This window comes from Chelonia mydas, chromosome 23 (assembly GCF_015237465.2).
Source record: "Chelonia mydas isolate rCheMyd1 chromosome 23, rCheMyd1.pri.v2, whole genome shotgun sequence".
NCBI classification, from domain to species: domain Eukaryota; kingdom Metazoa; phylum Chordata; order Testudines; family Cheloniidae; genus Chelonia; species Chelonia mydas.
This window is the reverse complement of record NC_051263.2, coordinates 3,122,047-3,139,573: the sequence shown is the minus strand read 5'-3', so window position 1 is coordinate 3,139,573 and position 17,527 is coordinate 3,122,047. Positions and strand designations below refer to the sequence as shown.

At 56.9% G+C, this 17,527-nt stretch overlaps 1 protein-coding gene across 1 annotated transcript; it reads left to right on the top strand.

Annotated features, from left to right (window-relative positions):
* The first annotated feature begins 497 nt into the window (after positions 1-497).
* CCER2 (coiled-coil glutamate rich protein 2) lies at positions 498-15,816 on the top strand. Its single transcript, XM_027830457.3, has 6 exons — positions 498-800; positions 7,479-7,525; positions 9,959-10,052; positions 10,797-10,865; positions 11,811-12,673; positions 13,563-15,816. The coding sequence occupies exons 1-6, from the start codon at positions 755-757 to the stop codon at positions 13,644-13,646; spliced, it is 1,203 nt and encodes a 400-aa protein (XP_027686258.2). The 5' UTR covers positions 498-754; the 3' UTR covers positions 13,647-15,816.
* The last annotated feature ends 1,711 nt before the right edge of the window (positions 15,817-17,527 follow it).

The window sequence follows — 17,527 nt, the reverse complement described above, 5'->3', positions numbered from 1 at the left end:
TATACTAGACACTGAGATGTCAGGACAATATTTATATTCCAATTGCTCTGTCTTATAATTCGGTGGTGAAAATGAGACAGGAAGCCATTTGGCTGGGACACTTTTTTGTATTTTTCTGTCTCATTTTGTAAGCAAGTCGTTTTTCAGAGAGGTGAAACTTGGGGGTACGCAAGACAAATCAGCCTCCTGAAAGGGGTCTGGAAAGCTTGAAAGCCCCTGGTGTGGACATAGATTCTGATCCACAAAGTCACTCCTGATTTACACCAGGGTCCGGTCAGAATCTGGCCCGCCCAGACCTTTTAGCTACCTCGGTAACCCAGGCCTTAAGCCCAGTGACCAGTTTGTGCTAGGGAGGAGGCAAGCTAGATTATTTGCTGGCCAGGTTTGGTTAGGCACTGGGGTGGCTTGGAATAAATCCAGTGTGCAGAAGGGAAAGGAGGGGGAGATCCCCCCCTCCCCCCCGGAGCTGACATCACTTCCTTTGCAGCCTGCCTCCTATTTAAAATCCCGCTGCCTGTCCTCAGATGCAGAGGCAGGGCCGCTCGCGCACACGCGCGAAGGCTGCACCTGTGGGGATTCGGGCACGTTCGCTGGCCTTGGCTGACCGGCTGTTCCACGGCTGCCTCCCCGGCCCCTTCCAAGCCGCGTCTGCAGCCCGCTTCGCTCCTGAGCTCCTAGCCCGCCTGGCTTTTTTTTACACCCGTCGTCAACAGCAGAATTTGGGCAGCTCTTTGGGACTCGCCACCCGAGCACCATGCTGGCCGTCGGCCTCTCCGTCTTGCTCCTGTCCTGCTGGCACGGTAAGAGCCGAGCAAAGCAAGGCCCAGACTGGGATAGACACAGCTAGGCGGGTTTTCAGAAGTGCCTAGGTGAGTTAGGTGCCTGGTCTGCTTAGGTGCTTTTGAAAATCCCCTTCGGTGCCGAACTTTGCGTCTTAGATGCACAGATACCTTTGTAAATCTGCCCCCAAGTGCCTCTTGCATGCTCTGATGTCTCTGATCATTGTAAGTTTCCACTGTGTGTTCTGGCTTGGGTCAGTCCTGCTTTCCCATTCTCCTGCCTTCTGGGGAAGACCCCGCCTGGACTGGGACAGCGTGTGGCCAATTTCTCTTTCAAACGGGGCTGGCGTGGGAAGGTGGCGATTGTTTGCCCCCTGGGAAAATGCAGCCCCCCCCCCCGGGGGGGATCTGCCAGAAATCTGTGTTCCGTGCCATCTGGGGAACGTGCTGCATTGAAAAAAACACACACACGCACTCACCAGCAGCCGGCTTTATTCTTTGGCTGGGGGTATTCTGCAGGAGGAGCTCGGCTTGAAGTGGGACAAAGTCCTGTTTTACGGTGGGTGGCACCAAATGAAAGGCCGTCTTGGCAGCAGCCGGTGTGTGCCAAGCCCCGGGGGCAGAGGGGGTTTGAAGCATTTCAGCACCCTAGACAGCATCCCGCCCCAGGCATCTGGCAGAGGAATATCTGAACTGCATCTTAAATATCCCGGCGCTCAAAACACTGCGCCCCCGCTCCCAAGTTGTGAAGGGGACGGCTTCCCCGGCCATCTCCTGGGATCCTGCGTGGTGGAGAATTTGCAATTAGTCGAAAGGTTTCAAGGCAAATCCGGATCGGGGCCTGAGGGGACCGGATCAGGGCAAGAAAGGGCTGCTTTCAAACTAGACATGCTGATATGAATCCAAAGGCCTGTCCAGTCATGGGGGTGTACCAGCAGGAGAGTAAGATTGTGTGTGCAGATCTCCGTGTGTCCCCACGCACGCACAGATCTGTGTACGCACGAGCGTGTGCACGTAGGGCTGGAACTGGGGGTGCTGCAGCTCCCCCTGGCTTGACGTGGTTTCCATCATGTGCCGGGTTTACAGTTTGGTTCCATGGCTCTCAGCACCCGCAACTGTACAAATTGTCCCTGCAGCCCCGGCTTGATGTGTCTGGGGCTGCGTGCGAGAAGATCTGGGGGGGCGATCTGCACACGCGTGTGAGTGCGTGTGTCTCTAGATCTGCGTGCAGGGCCGAGGAACTTCCCCCCACGGTTGCATTCGAAAGAGCGGCGCTTGGTTCACATCAATTTCTGGGGGGCAGACTTCACTTAGCACCCCCTGAGTCTTTCCCAGCAGTCCCCGACCAGGTCAAGGTCATTAAAAAGCCCAGGGGCCTCCTTCTGTTCTCCTGCCGCCATCACCCCGGCGGCTGCTGATTTACCCCGGAATCAGGCCCAAGCTTTCAGGAGCGAAGCCCCGATTTCGGAGCTAGGTGGGCCAAGGCTTCCTCCAGCTGGATCCCAGCCGCTTGCTTTCTCCGCCCCGTTGTGCTACCTCCCGCATTACGTAATATCATTATATAAGGCTGGTGCGTCCCTCGCTGCAGCCTCCGGGTGCCAGAGCGACGGCTCCCCTTCTGCAGTCCGTCGTTTGGCCTGCGTGTGGGGTGGGGGGACAACCCCGGGGCCCCCTGGAGGGGTGGATTATCAATGCACGTGCTGGGGAAGGAGCACACCCTGGGGGACTTGTGCATAAGGAAGCTGTTAGATAGGAGGTGCCAGGTCTGACTTATTTGCATTATTATTCGTCTTTGCTCTGTGGCTCCTTTTCAGCAGGAGGTGAGGGACGCCTGTGGAAACAGCTGCTGTGCTCCAGCCCAGAGGTGGCTGCATCGCAGCGCTGGGTGAGGGATCCCTGTAAAAACAGCTGCTGTGCTCCAGCCCAGAGGTGGCTGCATCTCAGTGCTGGGTGAAATTATCCACATATAAGGGTTTCAGATAAAAATGCTAGCAGGAATTGGACTCGGGTATAGACAGAGGGGCTGGGATGGAACGAGCTGCCCTTTGCGTTTGTCTGGCTTTCGCAGGAAGATCCCAAACGTAGGGTCTCTCGACCCCACAGCAGGAACGCACTACCCGGCCGGCATTTGGTTATCAAAACAGGGCCTCGGCCAAAACCAGCTGGGGCACTAGCCTGCGAATCAGGAGAACAGGGTTCTGGGCCCAGCTCTGCTCCAGGACCTTGAGCCAGTCACTTGCCCGCTCTGTGCCTCAGTTTCCCCTTTTTGTGTCTATTTAGATTGCAAGCTCTTCAGGGCAGGGACTGTCTCTCACTCCGTGTCCGTGCCTCACCTGGCATGGCTGGGGGCTCTGCTCTCGGTCAGGGTCTGGGCAGTGCCTGGCACAATGGGGGTCCCTGATCTCGGGCAGGATCCAGCACAAGGAAGGCCCCCCTCTCTGGCAAGTGTGTGTGTGGACGGGTCTGTGCAGCACCTGGCGTGACTGGGGGCCAGATCCTGGTTTGAGCCTCTAGCTGCTGCTGCAATACCCCTAATATTAAAGCAAAGATCCCCCCGGGGTCTGTGCAGCGCCTGGGTGCCAAGGAGCAGCAGACGCTAGGGAGGAAGACGCCTGCGAGGGAGAAACTTTGTCCCAGCTGCTGTGTGAACAGGGGCCGCCCTGCGCCCCACTCAGGGCTGGGGTAAAAGGATCCAGGGGCTGCACGCCAACGCTCACTACAGGAGCTGGAGAGCTGAGGGGCCCCGCTATTGCAGGGCGCCCTATATAAGGAGGGCGGGGGGTGGCCCCCCAAGTTCTCAGCCTGAGGGCCTGGGGGCAGCTAGAGTAGGAGAGCAGGGGCTGGAGGACACCCAGGACATCAACAGCTCCTTTCCGCCAGGGAGCTCCCCCACGGGGCGGGGGAGGGGGGTCAGTATCATTCGGCCCCCATGGAGATGAAATGACTTAGTCCAGGCCGAACTGCAAGTCAATGGCAGAGCTGAAAATAGAACCCAGGAGTCTTGACTGCCAGCCCCAACCCCACTGCTCTAACCACTAGACCCCCCCTTCTCTTCCCCTCCCCTCCCAGAGCTGGGAATAAAACCCAGGCGTCCTGGCTCCGAGCTCCCCCCGCTCTAGCCACTAGACCCCCCCCCTTCCCCTCCCCTCCCCTCCCAGAGCTGGGGGTAGAACCCAGGAGTCCTGGCTCCCAGACCCCCCTGCTCTAGCCACTAGGCCCCACTCCCCTCCCAGAGCTGGGATAGAACCCCGGAGTCCTGGCCCCCCTCCCCGCCCCTCTCTGCTCTAACCACGAGACCCCACTTCCCTCCCAGCTGATTTGCCCCAGTGTAACTGTGATCGGCGCAGGGATTCTGCCCTCCCGCTGTCCCAGGAAATGCAGCCGCCTGCTGCCCTGAAACCTCCATGCCGGGGTCCGGCCCCCCACCCCTGCTTGGCCCTTTCCCGCACCCGCTGGTGCTGGGTCCCTGCTGGTGTCAGCGTCCACCTGCCGGGTGTCGTGAGCGGGCAGCCTGCCCTCCCGGAACAGCTGAGGGATATGCCCTGGGCTAAATGCAGCTAATAATAGGTGGGCACCTGCTGCTGGGGCATGCAGCCCCCCCCCCCCAGCCCTTTACCACCTGCTCTGCCCCCGCCACAGAAGGGCGCGTTGGATCCACTCTGCAGAGCCATCGAGCGCCGGGGGGTCCCTGGGGGGCGGGGCGGGGCGGGTGAATCTTTCCACCGGGTTTTGGATCAGGCCCTGAGGCGCCCAGATTTGCAAGCTGCATGGCGCGAGCTCTGGTGCGTTGGCAGGTGCAGAGCGTTTGAGGAAGGCCGCACCGCGGGCCTGGCACGCCGGGGCCTGTGCAAAGCCGGGCAGCTTCATCCTCGGGGGCCGTGAGACTCCACCAGCGTCAGCCTCCTTTGGCCACAAGGGGGCGCTATTGCTATTCCACAGCTCTGACTCCACAGTGACGTTACCGGTGTGTGATGCAGCCCCCTCTAGTGGCTGGTTCACATATGAGGATAACAGCCTACTGCTGCTAGCAGCTGATGGAGCTAATCGTTTCGCTCAAGTGATAGAGACCTGTGCTTTCAACAAGGAAGAGGGTTTGATTCCCACGGATGTGCCATCAGTGGGAGGTCTGTACTCTTTCTTTTCTTTTCTTTTTCTTCCCCCCCCCACCCATAGAATCATAGAATATCAGGGTTGGAAGGGACCTCAGGAGGTCATCTAGTCCAACCCCCTGCTCAAAGTAGGATCGATCCCCATTTAAATCATCCCAGCCAGGGCTTTGTCAAGCCTGACCTTAAAAACTTCTAAGGAAGGAGATTCCACCACCTCCCTAGGTAACCCATTCCAGTGTTTCACCACCCTCCTCATGAAAAAGTTTTTCCTAATATCCAACCTAAATCTCCCCCACTGCAACTTGAGACCATTACTCCTTGTTCTGTCATCTGCTACCACTGAGAACAGTCTAGAGCCATCCTCTTTGGAACCCCCTTTCAGGTAGTTGAAAGCAGCTATCAAATCCCCCCTCATTCTTCTCTTCCATAGACTAAACAATCCCAGTTCCCTCAGCCTCTCCTCATAAGTCATGTGTTCCAGACCCCTAATCATTTTTGTTGCCCTCCGCTGGACTCTCTCCAATTTTTCCACATCCTTCTTGTAGTGGGGGGCCCAAAACTGGACACAGTACTCCAGATGAGGCCTCACCAATGTCGAATAGAGGGGAAGGATCACGTCCCTCGATCTGCTGGCAATGCCCCTGCTTATACATCCCAAAATACCATTGGCCTTCTTGGCAACAAGGGCACACTGCTGACTCATATCCAGCTTCTCGTCCACTGTAACCCCTAGGTCCTTCTCTGCAGAACTGCTGCCGAGCCATTCGGTCCCTAGTCTGTAGCAGTGCATGGGATTCTTCTGTCCTAAGTGCAGGACTCTGCACTTGTCCTTGTTGAACCTCATCAGATTTCTTTTGGCCCAATCCTCCAATTTGTCTAGGTCCCTCTGTATCCTATCCCTACTCTCCAGCGTATCTACCTCTCCTCCCAGTTTAGTGTCATCAGCAAGTTTGCTGAGGGTGCAATCCACCCCATCCTCCAGATCATTTATGAAGATATTGAACAAAACCGGCCCCAGGACTGACCCTTGGGGCACTCCACTTAATACCGGCTGCCAACTAGACATGGAGCCATTGATCACTACCCGTTGAGCCCGACAATCTAGCCAATTTTCTACCCACCTTATAGTGCATTCGTCCAGCCCATACTTCTTTAACTTGCTGACAAGAATACTGTCAACCCATCTATTTTCCCCTCATTGTTCCAAAAGCAACGCACCTGTCTGCCTGCAAACCCGCCGGCCTTCAATTACTCAGGTTGCTTTGCTCTTCGCAAAGAAACAAAAGCCCGGTCATTTATTTTGCCCGAGACCTTGCTGTTCTGCCAGCAGCCCCTGCGGGGACCTCATTAGGATGATGGCGGCGATCACGCGGCCAGAAAAAGAAGCTTTTCTCTCCCCGGCGGTGGCAGAGCCTGGTGCATTAAAACTGCATGAGTGCAGCTGTTTCAGGGAGCCAAAAAAAAAAGGAAGGGAAAGTAATTGGTGCCTGGAGGGTGGTTAGCACCGGGAAGGCAGAACCACGGCGTAGGTAACAGCGTGTGCTAAGCGAGGGGTAGGTAGATGGGCAGGGAACGGTTTTTTTTCCACCTTGATTGTCAGCTGACTTAGTCTGAGCCCGGAGTCCTCATGCCATTAAGCACTCATGAGTTGTGGGTCTGTAATGAATGACCCTGCGGGGGAGGCTGATCTAGGGGTAGGGTGTGTGACCTTGGGGGGAGGCCTCCTCTGGGTATGTCCACCCTGCAGCCAAAGGTGTGTTACTAACTCGGGCTTCAGTTCCACCCCAGATTCCCCTACAGGCATTGATCAGAGCTAAACGCTGCATCCGTGCCTCGGTTTCCCCTCCCGCTTGTTATCAATATAGCCTGTGAACTCTTTATTCTCTCTGTGTGTCTGTGCAGTGGATAACACAACAGGGCCCTGGCCTCAGTCAGGGCCTCTAGGTGCTACCCTAATACACATAACAAGTGGTGTGGGTGTACGCTTTATTTATATACCACGCGGGTCATGCCCAGATCTCAACGCTTCAGGGGGTTAGAACTTGCATCCCAATTTTTACAGGTGGGGAAACTGAGGCACAGAGCAGGGCGGCGGATTGCCCCAAAGTTACCTAGCCTAGTCTGTGGCAGAGCTGGAAATAGAACCCAGGCGTCCCTGATCCCCTGTCCCCACGGTTCTAACTCCTAGACCTCCCTCCCCCTTCCAGAGTGGGGATTAGAACCCAGGAGTCCTGATTCCCAGCTCGCCACCCCCTACTCTAATCTACTAGGCTACAACCCTCTCCCAGAGAGTGCCTGTCTGATCCTGGACAAAGTTTTTAAAAAAAATTGGCGTGCCTCAGTTTCCCTTTCTTTGAGTTGTCTGTTTAGCTCATAAGATTTTGGGGGCAGGGACTGTCTCTTACTATGTGTCTGTGCAGCACCTCACACAAGGCAGCCCCAGTCTCAACTGGAGCCTCTAATGAGTTACTGCAGTACCCCTAATGACGCAAACACCCGGGAAGCGGTAGAGAGACTGTGTTCTAACGATTGCGTTGCCGACTAATGAAAGCCCGTAATAATAGATTGCCTCACCTCTTTTATTTTGCAGCCGATTCACTGCCATTGTCCACCCAGCTCTCGGAGGAAGATGAAAAGGTAAGAAAAAAAAAAAAACCACAGGAAGGAAGAAAAAGAAAACGGACCAAACCCAACATTTCCACTGAAATGAACAAGACGCCTGACGGGGTTAAACTGGGGTCCCTGCTTCAGGACAGTGCGGTAGAGAGAGCCGGGATGCAGGACACCTGGGGTCTTTCCCCAGACCCGTGGGGCCTCTCTCTTTGCGCATTTGCCTGTCTTGTCTGTTTATGGTGCTGCCAACCTCAAACATTCAAAACTCACGAGATTGGTCTTAAACACCATGAGATTTTTTTAACTAAACTTTCAGCTCCTTTGATTTACCCTGCGCTGTTTGACCGGTGTAAGGTTCACATGCTCAAGGCTTTTCCCTAACACCGGGCAGGTTTTCTATTTCCTGAAAATTGGCCGAAGACAAAAACACGTGGGCATGTTTACTGTTGACACAAGAAGGCTGAGAGGGGTCCTGAGAAGTCTTCCAGTAGGTTAAGGGCTGTTATAAAGGAGACAAGGATCCATTTTTTCTCCACGGGCCGCTGGAGGTAGGACAAGAAGCAATGGGCTCAATCTTCAGGGGTGAGATATCAGGACAAACTTTCTAACTCCCAGGGGAGTGAAGCTCTGGAGCAGGCTCCCAAGGGCGGATGTGGGATCCCAGCCATTGGAAGTTTTTAAGAACAAACCCTGGTCAGGGATGGGCTAAGTTTGTGCAGGGGGCTGGATACAGTGACCTCTCACGGTCCCTTCCAACCCGACGTTTCTATGATTCCATGAGATTCTGAGGAATTCACATGATTCCAGGATCTGGGGCTGGCAAGAAATCAGCAAATATCTCAAGAGTCCCCCGAAATTCTCAAGAGTTGGCAATGTGCCTGGATGCTGTTAGGGGGAGGGGGTGATTGTGCAGCGCCTGGCGCGATGGGGACCTGATTTGGGCTGGGGTCCGCAGGTGCTACCGTAACACAAATCATTCATAGCAATTCTCCCCCATCGTCTTCCTCTTTCTTCTCCCCTGCGCCACTGAGTATTCTCAGTATTCTATCGGCGCGTGAGAGGCAGCGTGAGCGAGTGGATGGCACATCGGAACAGGACTCAGCAGATTCGGGTTCTCTTCCTGGTTCAACTTGCTGGGGAAGTCGAGGTCCAGCTGCGTGCCTCAGTTTCCCCGCTGTAAAATGGCAGAAACGACGCTGGCCTCCTTTGGAAAGGGCTTTGGGATCTGCCCATGACAAGCACTAGGGTGGTGGTTCTCAACCAGGGGCCTGGGGGGTCGCGAGCTGGTTTTGGGGGGCCGGCATTAGACTCTCTAGGGCCCGGAGCAGAAAGCCAAAACCCCACCGGAAGGGACTGCAGCCCAGGACCCCGAGCCCCACCACCGAAGGCTGAAGCTGCAGTCTAAGCAACTTAGTTTTGCGGTGCCCCCTGTGATGTGGGGCCCGAGCAACTGCCCCGCTTCCCACCCCCTAACGCCACCCTGGCTTTTATAGGCAGGAAACCAGCTGTGGCACAGCTGGGCCGTGGAGTTTTTATCGCATGTTGGGGGGGGGGCCTCAGAAAGACAAGGGATGAGACCCCCCGTGCTCGGGATTATTATTTATTAATAACGCTGATTATGTCGGCTCTTTGTTCGCGATGCCGCATAAATCGCCACACAGCCCCGGCCAACGTTGTCAGGACTCGGGCGGCTGCGAAAATGTAGATCGAAACGGTTTCCCGTCGGAAAGCAGGGTTTCCTCTCCAGTGAAATTCTCCCTGGGAAAAGATCCATTTTGGCGGCGTCTTTCCTGCCGGGAAATAGGACCGTTGCAGATCGACACGGTGCCCCATGGGAGTTGTATGCTTTCATCCCCCCTCCCACACCCCATTCTCCTCATGACCCTTACTCCCCAGCCAGACTACATCGCCCATGCTGCACCATGGTCACTTCTCAAAAAAGTTTTGGGTTTTGGCCTTGTCAGGAGAAAAAAAACAAACAAACCAGCATTTCCCACTGTCCTGGATTCCCGGGATCTAGGTTTTCCTTTCTTTCCAGTTGCCGTTCTCCTCCGCTTCCCTGCAGAGCGGTGCTGGAAATTGCTATGTCAAAGTCTCAACCATCGGATCTATCTTCCGGCTCCTCCGCTCACCCGCGTTGACTCAGGCTGGTCCTTGGTTTAGCTGTCTGATTCCAGCTCAGACAGAGCAGGGGACGGTTCTGCTAGCCCCTCGTTCCTGGTGGCGCTCAGTGGGTGGCCGTATGAACACCACAGGGAACCTGAGGCATTCTGGTGGCTCGTAAAAATATAACTTCCATTCATTGCAGCCGTGCGATGTCCCTCCCGTTTTCCGATCACGCTGGCCCTGACCATTCGGAAGTTGACAGCCATGGGAGAGGTGGTGAAATCCTGGGGGGGATCTTTGGTGTGTTGTCACTGTAAACCCAAACTCACTCTTATCACCCCCCCCGGCCAGGTCATCAAATGCATCACGGAAGTTCTGGCTGACACCCTGTCCAAACCTAGCCCGGTTTCGGTCGCCAGCGACTGCCTGAAGATCCTGAAAGAAGGTGAGTGCCCCGGGATGTGGCCATCAGCTCCTGGGGAAAGCGGAGCCGGATAGAGATCCGAACACCCCCCACAGCTCAGCAAGGACTCAGTCCCATCTGTGATGGAAGAGACTTAGAAGGCAGCTCCTGATTGCTCTCAGATTCCTCTGGCCTGCCCTGGGAGCAACCAGGGGCCTTGGTGGGGGTGGGTGGGAAAAAGCCCCCTGAGACTCTCCCCTTAGCAAGTGAAGTGGAAGTGGAGTAAGGGGGTGGACTGGGGGCATGCCCAGAGTGCACTGCGCCATGGCTATTCTCTGCCCCCCAGGGCCCAGAGGTGGTGGCCCACGAGTTAGAGCAGCTCTAAGGCTGCTCTGATGCTGAGGACCATGCAGGACCCAGGACACGGGGAGGGCAAAGGGGGTTATCGTCCCCTCCCCCTATTTCTACCAGAAACACTGGGAATCTGACTGTAATCGGGGACCAGCTTTTCGTGCTATGTGTGTACCTCACCTAGCACTGCTCAGAGAACTCGGGGCGCTACCTTAATTCACTTAGTTAATCCCCCCCCCCAGAATTACCTTGCACTCGGGACAGGTTTTCCCACCTGTCTCTGCACGAGACGGTCCTTGCGGGTGAAAGGCAGCTCGGTGATACCAGTGCACGAGGCTGCGGCTCGTTCCTAGCCCACGACCGGGGCAGGTCGTTTGCCCGAGGGCACCAGTTGGGCACAAGCTCATAAGGGGGTTCACCTGTTGTCTCTTCCAGACGAGCGGGTCCTGGCCATGCTGCACCATCACTACCTGCTGAAGGAGCTGAAGGAGCTGGTCCACGAAGGTACCTGCCTTGGCCCCCATCCCGCCCTCCCTGCACGAATTACAGTGACCGCACGAGGAGTCAGGACGCCTGGGTCCTATTCCTGGCTCTGTCGCCAACCTGGATCTGGAAAATAGGTGGCAGCCCCTGGAGCGGAAAGGCTCCAAATCCCATTCTCTGCCCCCTCTGACTCATCCAGCCCCCCATCCTGGGGCCAGATCAGAGCCAGCGCCCCATAGACGGGAAAGGCCCCGTGCCCCTGCCCCCGCTGAGCCACCCAGTCCCCCTACCCTCTGGCCAGATCAGAACTGGTGCCCCCTAAAGGGGAAAGGCGCCATGTCCCATTCCCTGCCCCCCCACCAGCCGAGTCACCCACGCTCCTGCCCTGGGGCCAGATCAGAGCTGGCGCACCCTAGAGGGGAAAGTCCCCATGTTCCATGCGCACTCCAAGCTAGCCAGTACCCCCTAAAGGGGAAAGGCCCCATGTCCCATTCTCCGCCCCCCAAGCCAGCAAGTTTCCCCACCCTAGGGCTGGATCAGAACTGGCACTCGCGAGAGGGGAAAGGCCCTTGGCTCCCACTCCCCACCTCCTTGAGGCAGCCAGTCACCTGTCCTGAGGCCAGATTGGAGCTGGCACCCCCTGGAGGGGACCCCAGTTTCATCCAACCCTCGTGCGTGTGGAGGGGACCTGGCTGGGGGGGATCAGGGAAAGGGATACAGGGCATTAGAGCAATATCCCACTCGCCACCAAAGCTGACACTCCGAGCAGAGAAGCCAAGGGAGAGGTGTCTGGAGACGGGGTAGGGCTGGGGCACCCGGATGATGGGGGACCAGGGTGCATGGGCAGTTTGTGGACACGGGCCTTGCTGTGTGAACAGGGTCCCCCGGCCTGTGTCCACCCATCCCCAGTGGGGTCAGGACTGCCATGAGGTGGGAACAGCTCACTGTTCTCCTCTCTGCCCCTAGAGAATGCCCACCACCACCCAAGCCACGGCGCCTGGCACGAGCCAGAGGAGGGCCCCGTGGGGGACGAGCTGAGGAAGCAGGACAAGTCCCTCCAGCATAGCTCGGCCGCCTCTGAGACGGTGGAGGAGAAGGAGGGCGAGGCCCGGAAGGAGGAGTATGAGAAGACGGAGAAGATTGAGGAGAAGGTGAAGGAGGCGAAGGTCTCGCAAGGGAAGGACAGCACCCAGGTGGAGGAGGAGGCCAAAGAGATCCTTGAGGGCGAGGAAGAGGAGGAGGAGAGGAAGAGGAGGCACGAGGAGGTGAGGCGGGCATCGCCCAAGCTGCGGGAGACTCGGGGCCCCAGGGCCAGCAAGAAAACGGGGCCGCCAGCCAAGAGGCACTTCAGCCAAGAGGACAGTTCAGAGGAGGAGCCGCCGTACCACCATGGAGGCCGGCACCGCGGGGGGCTAGAGGACTGGGAGCAGGAGGAAGAGGAGGAGGAGGAGGAAGAGGAGGAGGAGGAGGAAGAGGAAAAGCGATCGGGCCCTGCCCAGCGGAAAGGCGGCCCAGCTAAGCGGATGGCCGAGAAAGCCAGTGACGAGGAGACGGCCCAGTTTGAGGCAGAGGAGAAGGGCGTTAAAATCTCCAACTCGAAGAGCCACCTCCGCGGGGACGGGCAGCTGTGGAAGGAGGGGGAGGAGCGGCACAGCCACCACCACGGGCCACCCGGCCACGCGCTGAAGAAGAGGCACCATGAGGATGAGGCGGGACACCTGAAGGGCAAGCACTGGGGCCACCAGGAGGAGGCGGAAGAGGAGGAGGAAGAAGAGGAAGAGGAGGAGGAGGAGGAAGAGGAAGAAGAGAGGGAGGCCAAGAAGGACAAGGTCAGCACTTAGCCCTTTTCCATGGGCTACATGGCTAGTGATCCTGGGGGTAGCCTCCAGCCTGGGAGCCTGCCAGCTCTCAGGACTGAGCAGCTGAAAGCCAGGAGGTGGGCAGCTAAACGGCCTTTGTGCCCATGAAAAAAATCTCCCCTGCATACCCCCAGCTCCCACGGCCTCGGGGAGCCCCGGGGGTCTGGCCCTCCGTGGGCAGAAAGGAGCCAGCTGGGAATTTTTCAGTGGAACGGCCCAGTTGCCACCCAAGTTTTGTCAGGGTCCCAGGAGGGAATTTGTGGTCAGAACCAGGGGACGCCATGCCCCAGCGTCAGTAGCCCGGTGGCTAAGGCCACCAGCTGGCATGGGCCAGATCCAGGTTCGAGTCCCTGCTCCAAATCAAGCTGAGCAGGGGCCAGATGCTGGGTTCCCAGCTCAGTGCTCTGACCCGGGGCTATGGGCTCTTCTGCAGTGGGGCTCTCCCATTTTTCGCTACGCGCTTCCCAAGGTCTCTGTTTCCTCCTCGTGACGAACCCTGCAAAGTTTCCCACCTGGCTCCGCAGCTGCAGGGCCAGCTGGGTGGAGAGGAGACGGGGCAGCCCGCGGCATTGCAAGAGCGTTGGGGTCAGTTGGGCCTCCTCGCTCCATCCTCCCGCCACCCATGGCCATGTGGACGATTGGCCCAAACGCCCCTGCGCTCCCAGCACTGGGCATTGTGGGATAGGTGCTGTGGGGATCCCAGAATGCACCTGGGCAGCCAGAGGTGCAAAGCCCGGTTTTGGGGGGCGATAAACGAAAGGCCTGGTGGGTGGCTTGGATGTAGTGGCCTGGGGGTGGTAGGGATGAGCCCTGGGGGATCCCCCATCCTCACGGCCCCTCTTGCTTTCTCGCCATCCAGGAACGGGAGCTGGAGAATCTGGAACAGATAGAACATGCGCTGAAGAAGGTGGCGGAGAAGCTGCGGGAGCTGCAGAGAGGGTGACCTCCCCAGCCCCCTTAGGGGAGCGGGAGCCGTGGGAGGGGGACAAAGGGGCGGCCGCCCCTTTAAGAGTCACCCCCCGCCCCGGCACCCCCACACATGTGCTTTCTCTGTATATATCCCTCCTCTCCTCTCCCACTCGGCTGTGGACTGTTATCAAAGCCTCAGAGCTTGTGATTTTCTATCTGCTCCCCCTGCCCCCCCTCCCCCCCCCCCGTCAGGGACCCAGCACGACCTGAGGCCAAGGAAAATAACCAACCCTCCAACCTACCCTCCCCACCCACTCCATGCAGGAAACATCCCTCCCCAGCAATGGAGGGCGAGAGATGTGCGGGGGGTGGGCACCCTAGATCTCAGCAACTGTGCTGCTCTGGGGGTACCAAGTGGGTAGGAATGTCCCCCTGAGAACTGCCCGCAGCTGGTGTGATATAAAGGGTGAATAGCCACACTGCGCTGTGGCTAACCTCTGCCCCCCAGGACCCGGGGGGGGGCTATGGGGCGTGGCCAGAGCGCACTGTGCTGTGGCTATTCTCTGCCGTCCCTGTCCCCCCCCCGGGGCCCAAGAGGGAGGAGTTTATTTCACTTGTGGCCTCTTGTTTAATGCAGACCCCCTGTGGGGCACCAAAGAAGGGATAGAAAGAGGGGACCCTCCGGTGCCAGGGGGGGAACCTGCCTGGCTCCCCACCCACTGGGCAAGCTGGACTCTGACTGTTAGCACGCAGCCTCGTGGGACCCGGCGGCTCTGCCTGGTCCTCAAAACCTCGGTTTCCCTGACCCCTCCGCCTCCGACACCCAACCATCGCTTTGGGCTCAGGGGTCAGCTCTGCCTGCCTCCCAAGGGGTCATTTTCACCAGCAGCCAGACGCACTCAGCCTGTCGGGCCCAGCGGGAGGCCTGGAGGTGGAGGGGAGATGTGGGGAGGCAGCCGCAGTAGCACCAGGAAAGCCGAGGGGCAGGGGGCCTGCATAGCGGGGGGGGCGGGGGTCAGCTGGAGAAGGTACAGCTGACGTGTACCCGGCTGGCCTGGCTGATGAGGTCAAGGCCCAGGACTGTGCGTCTGTCCCACCTGGGCTTTCCCGCTCCCGTCGCCCCGGTGGGGACGTGAGGGTGCCGGATCCCGCCTTGGCGAAGGGGGCCGCTGAGTTTCCACTGCAGACCAGGGGAGCGAGGTGTGATTAAGGGGGAAGGGATAGCTCAGTGGTTTGAGCACTGGCCTGCTAAACCCAGGGTTGTGAGTTCAATTCTTGAGGGGGCCATTTAGGGATCTGGGGCAAAAACTGGGGATTGGTCCTGCTTTGAGCAGGGGCTTGGACTAGATGACCTCCTGAGGTCCCTTCCAACCCTGAGATTCTGTGATTCCTGCTGGGCTATAGACAGGGACCCTGGCCCGGGATGTGACGGGGGGGAGGCCTGCAGCCCCAGAGGTCGGTCACACACAGCTCATCACTCATAGAAAGGCGAGGTAATTAGGAGAGGTCTCTTCGCACGCAAGAAGGCTGGTCTGGTCTGACCTGAACGTCCCCGCAGCCGTCCCGCCCTCAGAGCCTGGAGACTTCTAGGGGCGTCAGAGAGGAGAGAGGACGAGTTTGACCCCAGAAGTGTCTGTAAGGGTCTGCTCTGTCCCACGCGGCAGGAACCCACCTCCTGTCGCCCCGTAAGTACAGGCCTGGGAGCTTGGCAGGCTGCAGCACTAGCCTGATCCTCGCTGGGGGGCGACAAAACACAGACACGTCCTGTATGTTAGGCAGGGGATGCAGAGAGAAGCCTATTGTATTAGCTGCAGGGGTCTTTCTCACTCATTCATACACACACACCCCATCCATGGGTAACACAAAGCAGTGGTTACATTCCCTAGCTACATTCCTAAAGCGAGATCCCTCGGACCTGGCGCCTCTGGCGGCCCCGATCCTCCCAATCCTGGTCTCTCGGGCTTTTCACTTTGGGTTTTTCTCTGATTTCTCCCCCCACCTCCCATTCAAGCTGGAGGACTCTCTTCCCCCGGCACCCTCCCCTTAGGCCGTGAGCGCATCTCTTGCAGGTGCTGATGCTGTGTAGCTGCTTGGTGGCCTGGTCTATCAGGTGTTGGGGTTTGGGGGGGGTTGTTTTTGGTTTTTTTAAATCCCTGTCATGTGTAGCCAGCTCTGTGGACCAATAAAGCACAGTGAAAACCAGACTCCAACCCGCCAGCTTTCCTTCGTGTCGTGTCTGTTTCGATGCTGGGGTTTTCACAGGCGCCTGTTTCGATCATGTGAATGGGGGTGAGCGGCATGTTGCAGTGGGAGTTTCAAGGCGTGACAGTGGCAGAACGAGGGTTAAAACAGCCACTGGAGATGTGGGTTCAGGACCCTGCTCTACCCACAAACTCCCTGTGTGACCGTATGCCAGGCTGCCCCGTGCCTCGGGTTCCCCAGCAGTACAGTGGAGATAAAAACCTTCCCCCGCCTTAGCAGGAGGTTGGCAGGATAAGTACATTGACAATGGTGAGTGACTCAGATACTGTGTGATGGGAATACCTAAGATCTGCTCCGGCCACAGGCTTCTTGTGTGACCTTGGAGAAGTCCTGGCAGCTCTCGGGGCCTTGGTTTCTGCATCTGTAAAATGGGCATAATGATCCTCCCCTTGTCTATAAGGATTGTGCGTTCTTTGGGACAAGGGCTTGTTTCTTACTGTGCCTCTGAAGTACCCAGCACAACAGGGGGCCCTGATCTCGGTCACGTTCTGAGCAGCACCCGGCACAATGGGGCCCTGATCCCGGTCGGGGTCTGGGCAGCGCCCGGCATAACGGGGCCCTGATCTTGGTTGGAACCTCTAGACATTACCATGATATAAATAATAATTAAAAGTACCCCGGGGGACATTAAGAAAATCAGAGCGCCACGGAGCCGCTTAATTCACCGATGGGAGCAAGTGAGCTAATGGATGCTGTATGCTGGGATCTCTGGCTTCACCACTTCCTCCAGCTGGCTATGGAGTGGCAAGGTAACCAACAACACACCAGGAAGGAGGTGGAGCCTAAAAATGGTGGCTAATTTACATAATTAATGCATGCAAATGAGAGCAGTTAGAGGTGAAATTTGCGTGGAATTTGCATGAGTTCACCTCACCTCACCCGCAGGGCCCTTTCCTCCATACTCCTCCGCCCTGGCTGTGTTCATAGCAGCCCCTTTCCACTCCTGAGCCCCGTCAGACAAGAACAGACATTTACTACCCCCTCAAAATAATAATCTCGGCTTTTATTCCCATTCATTAGCCTATCAAAATGTAGCCATCAAGATTTACAGGGGGAGGGAGGAGCCTGGAAACTTACAAGCACATGTATATTTCAGTGGGGGGCGGAGACAAATTTCAAAGGGGTCCCTGGGATTCACCACTGATGCAGCCCATCTAGGGTGACCAGATGTCCCGTTTTTATAGGGACAGTCCCGTTTTTGGGGACTTTTTCATATATAGGCGCCTATTTACCCCCACCCCCTGTCCCGTTTTCTCACAGTTGCTATCGGGTCCCCCTACCTGCCCGTCCCAAAGAGATCGGCGTGAATAACCGATTTCTCAGTTTGCCAACAATTCCAAAACAATGGTTAAAAAGAAAAAATCATTTTGAGTAAAAACAAAACCCAAAAACCAAGTTATTTTCAAAACTTTGGGCAAATTCAAAAGCTGAAAAATGTCATTTCGGGCTGAAGGAAATGTTTTGATTTTGAACGGGTTTGAATGCTTTGGATTTCCTTCCCTTTTATTTTCAAAACAAGGCCAGAAGGAAAAAAATTTGTTCTGACTGAAACCTGAGCGGTTTTGTGCCGAAATGACGCATTTCAAATTTTTCCAGCTTCCTTACATTTCTTTTTCGGGTTTTTTCCCAACCAAAACCATTTGGCAAAGTTGA

Excerpts from the sequence above, each read along its gene's own strand:
- CCER2 (XM_027830457.3), top strand. The coding sequence starts at position 755 with ATGCTGGCCGTCGGCCTCTCCGTCTTGCTCCTGTCCTGCTGGCACG. Across the intron at positions 10,053-10,796 it reads CCTGAAGATCCTGAAAGAAG|ACGAGCGGGTCCTGGCCATG; the intron begins GTGAGTGCCCCG and ends TGTCTCTTCCAG. Across the intron at positions 10,866-11,810 it reads GAAGGAGCTGGTCCACGAAG|AGAATGCCCACCACCACCCA; the intron begins GTACCTGCCTTG and ends CTCTGCCCCTAG.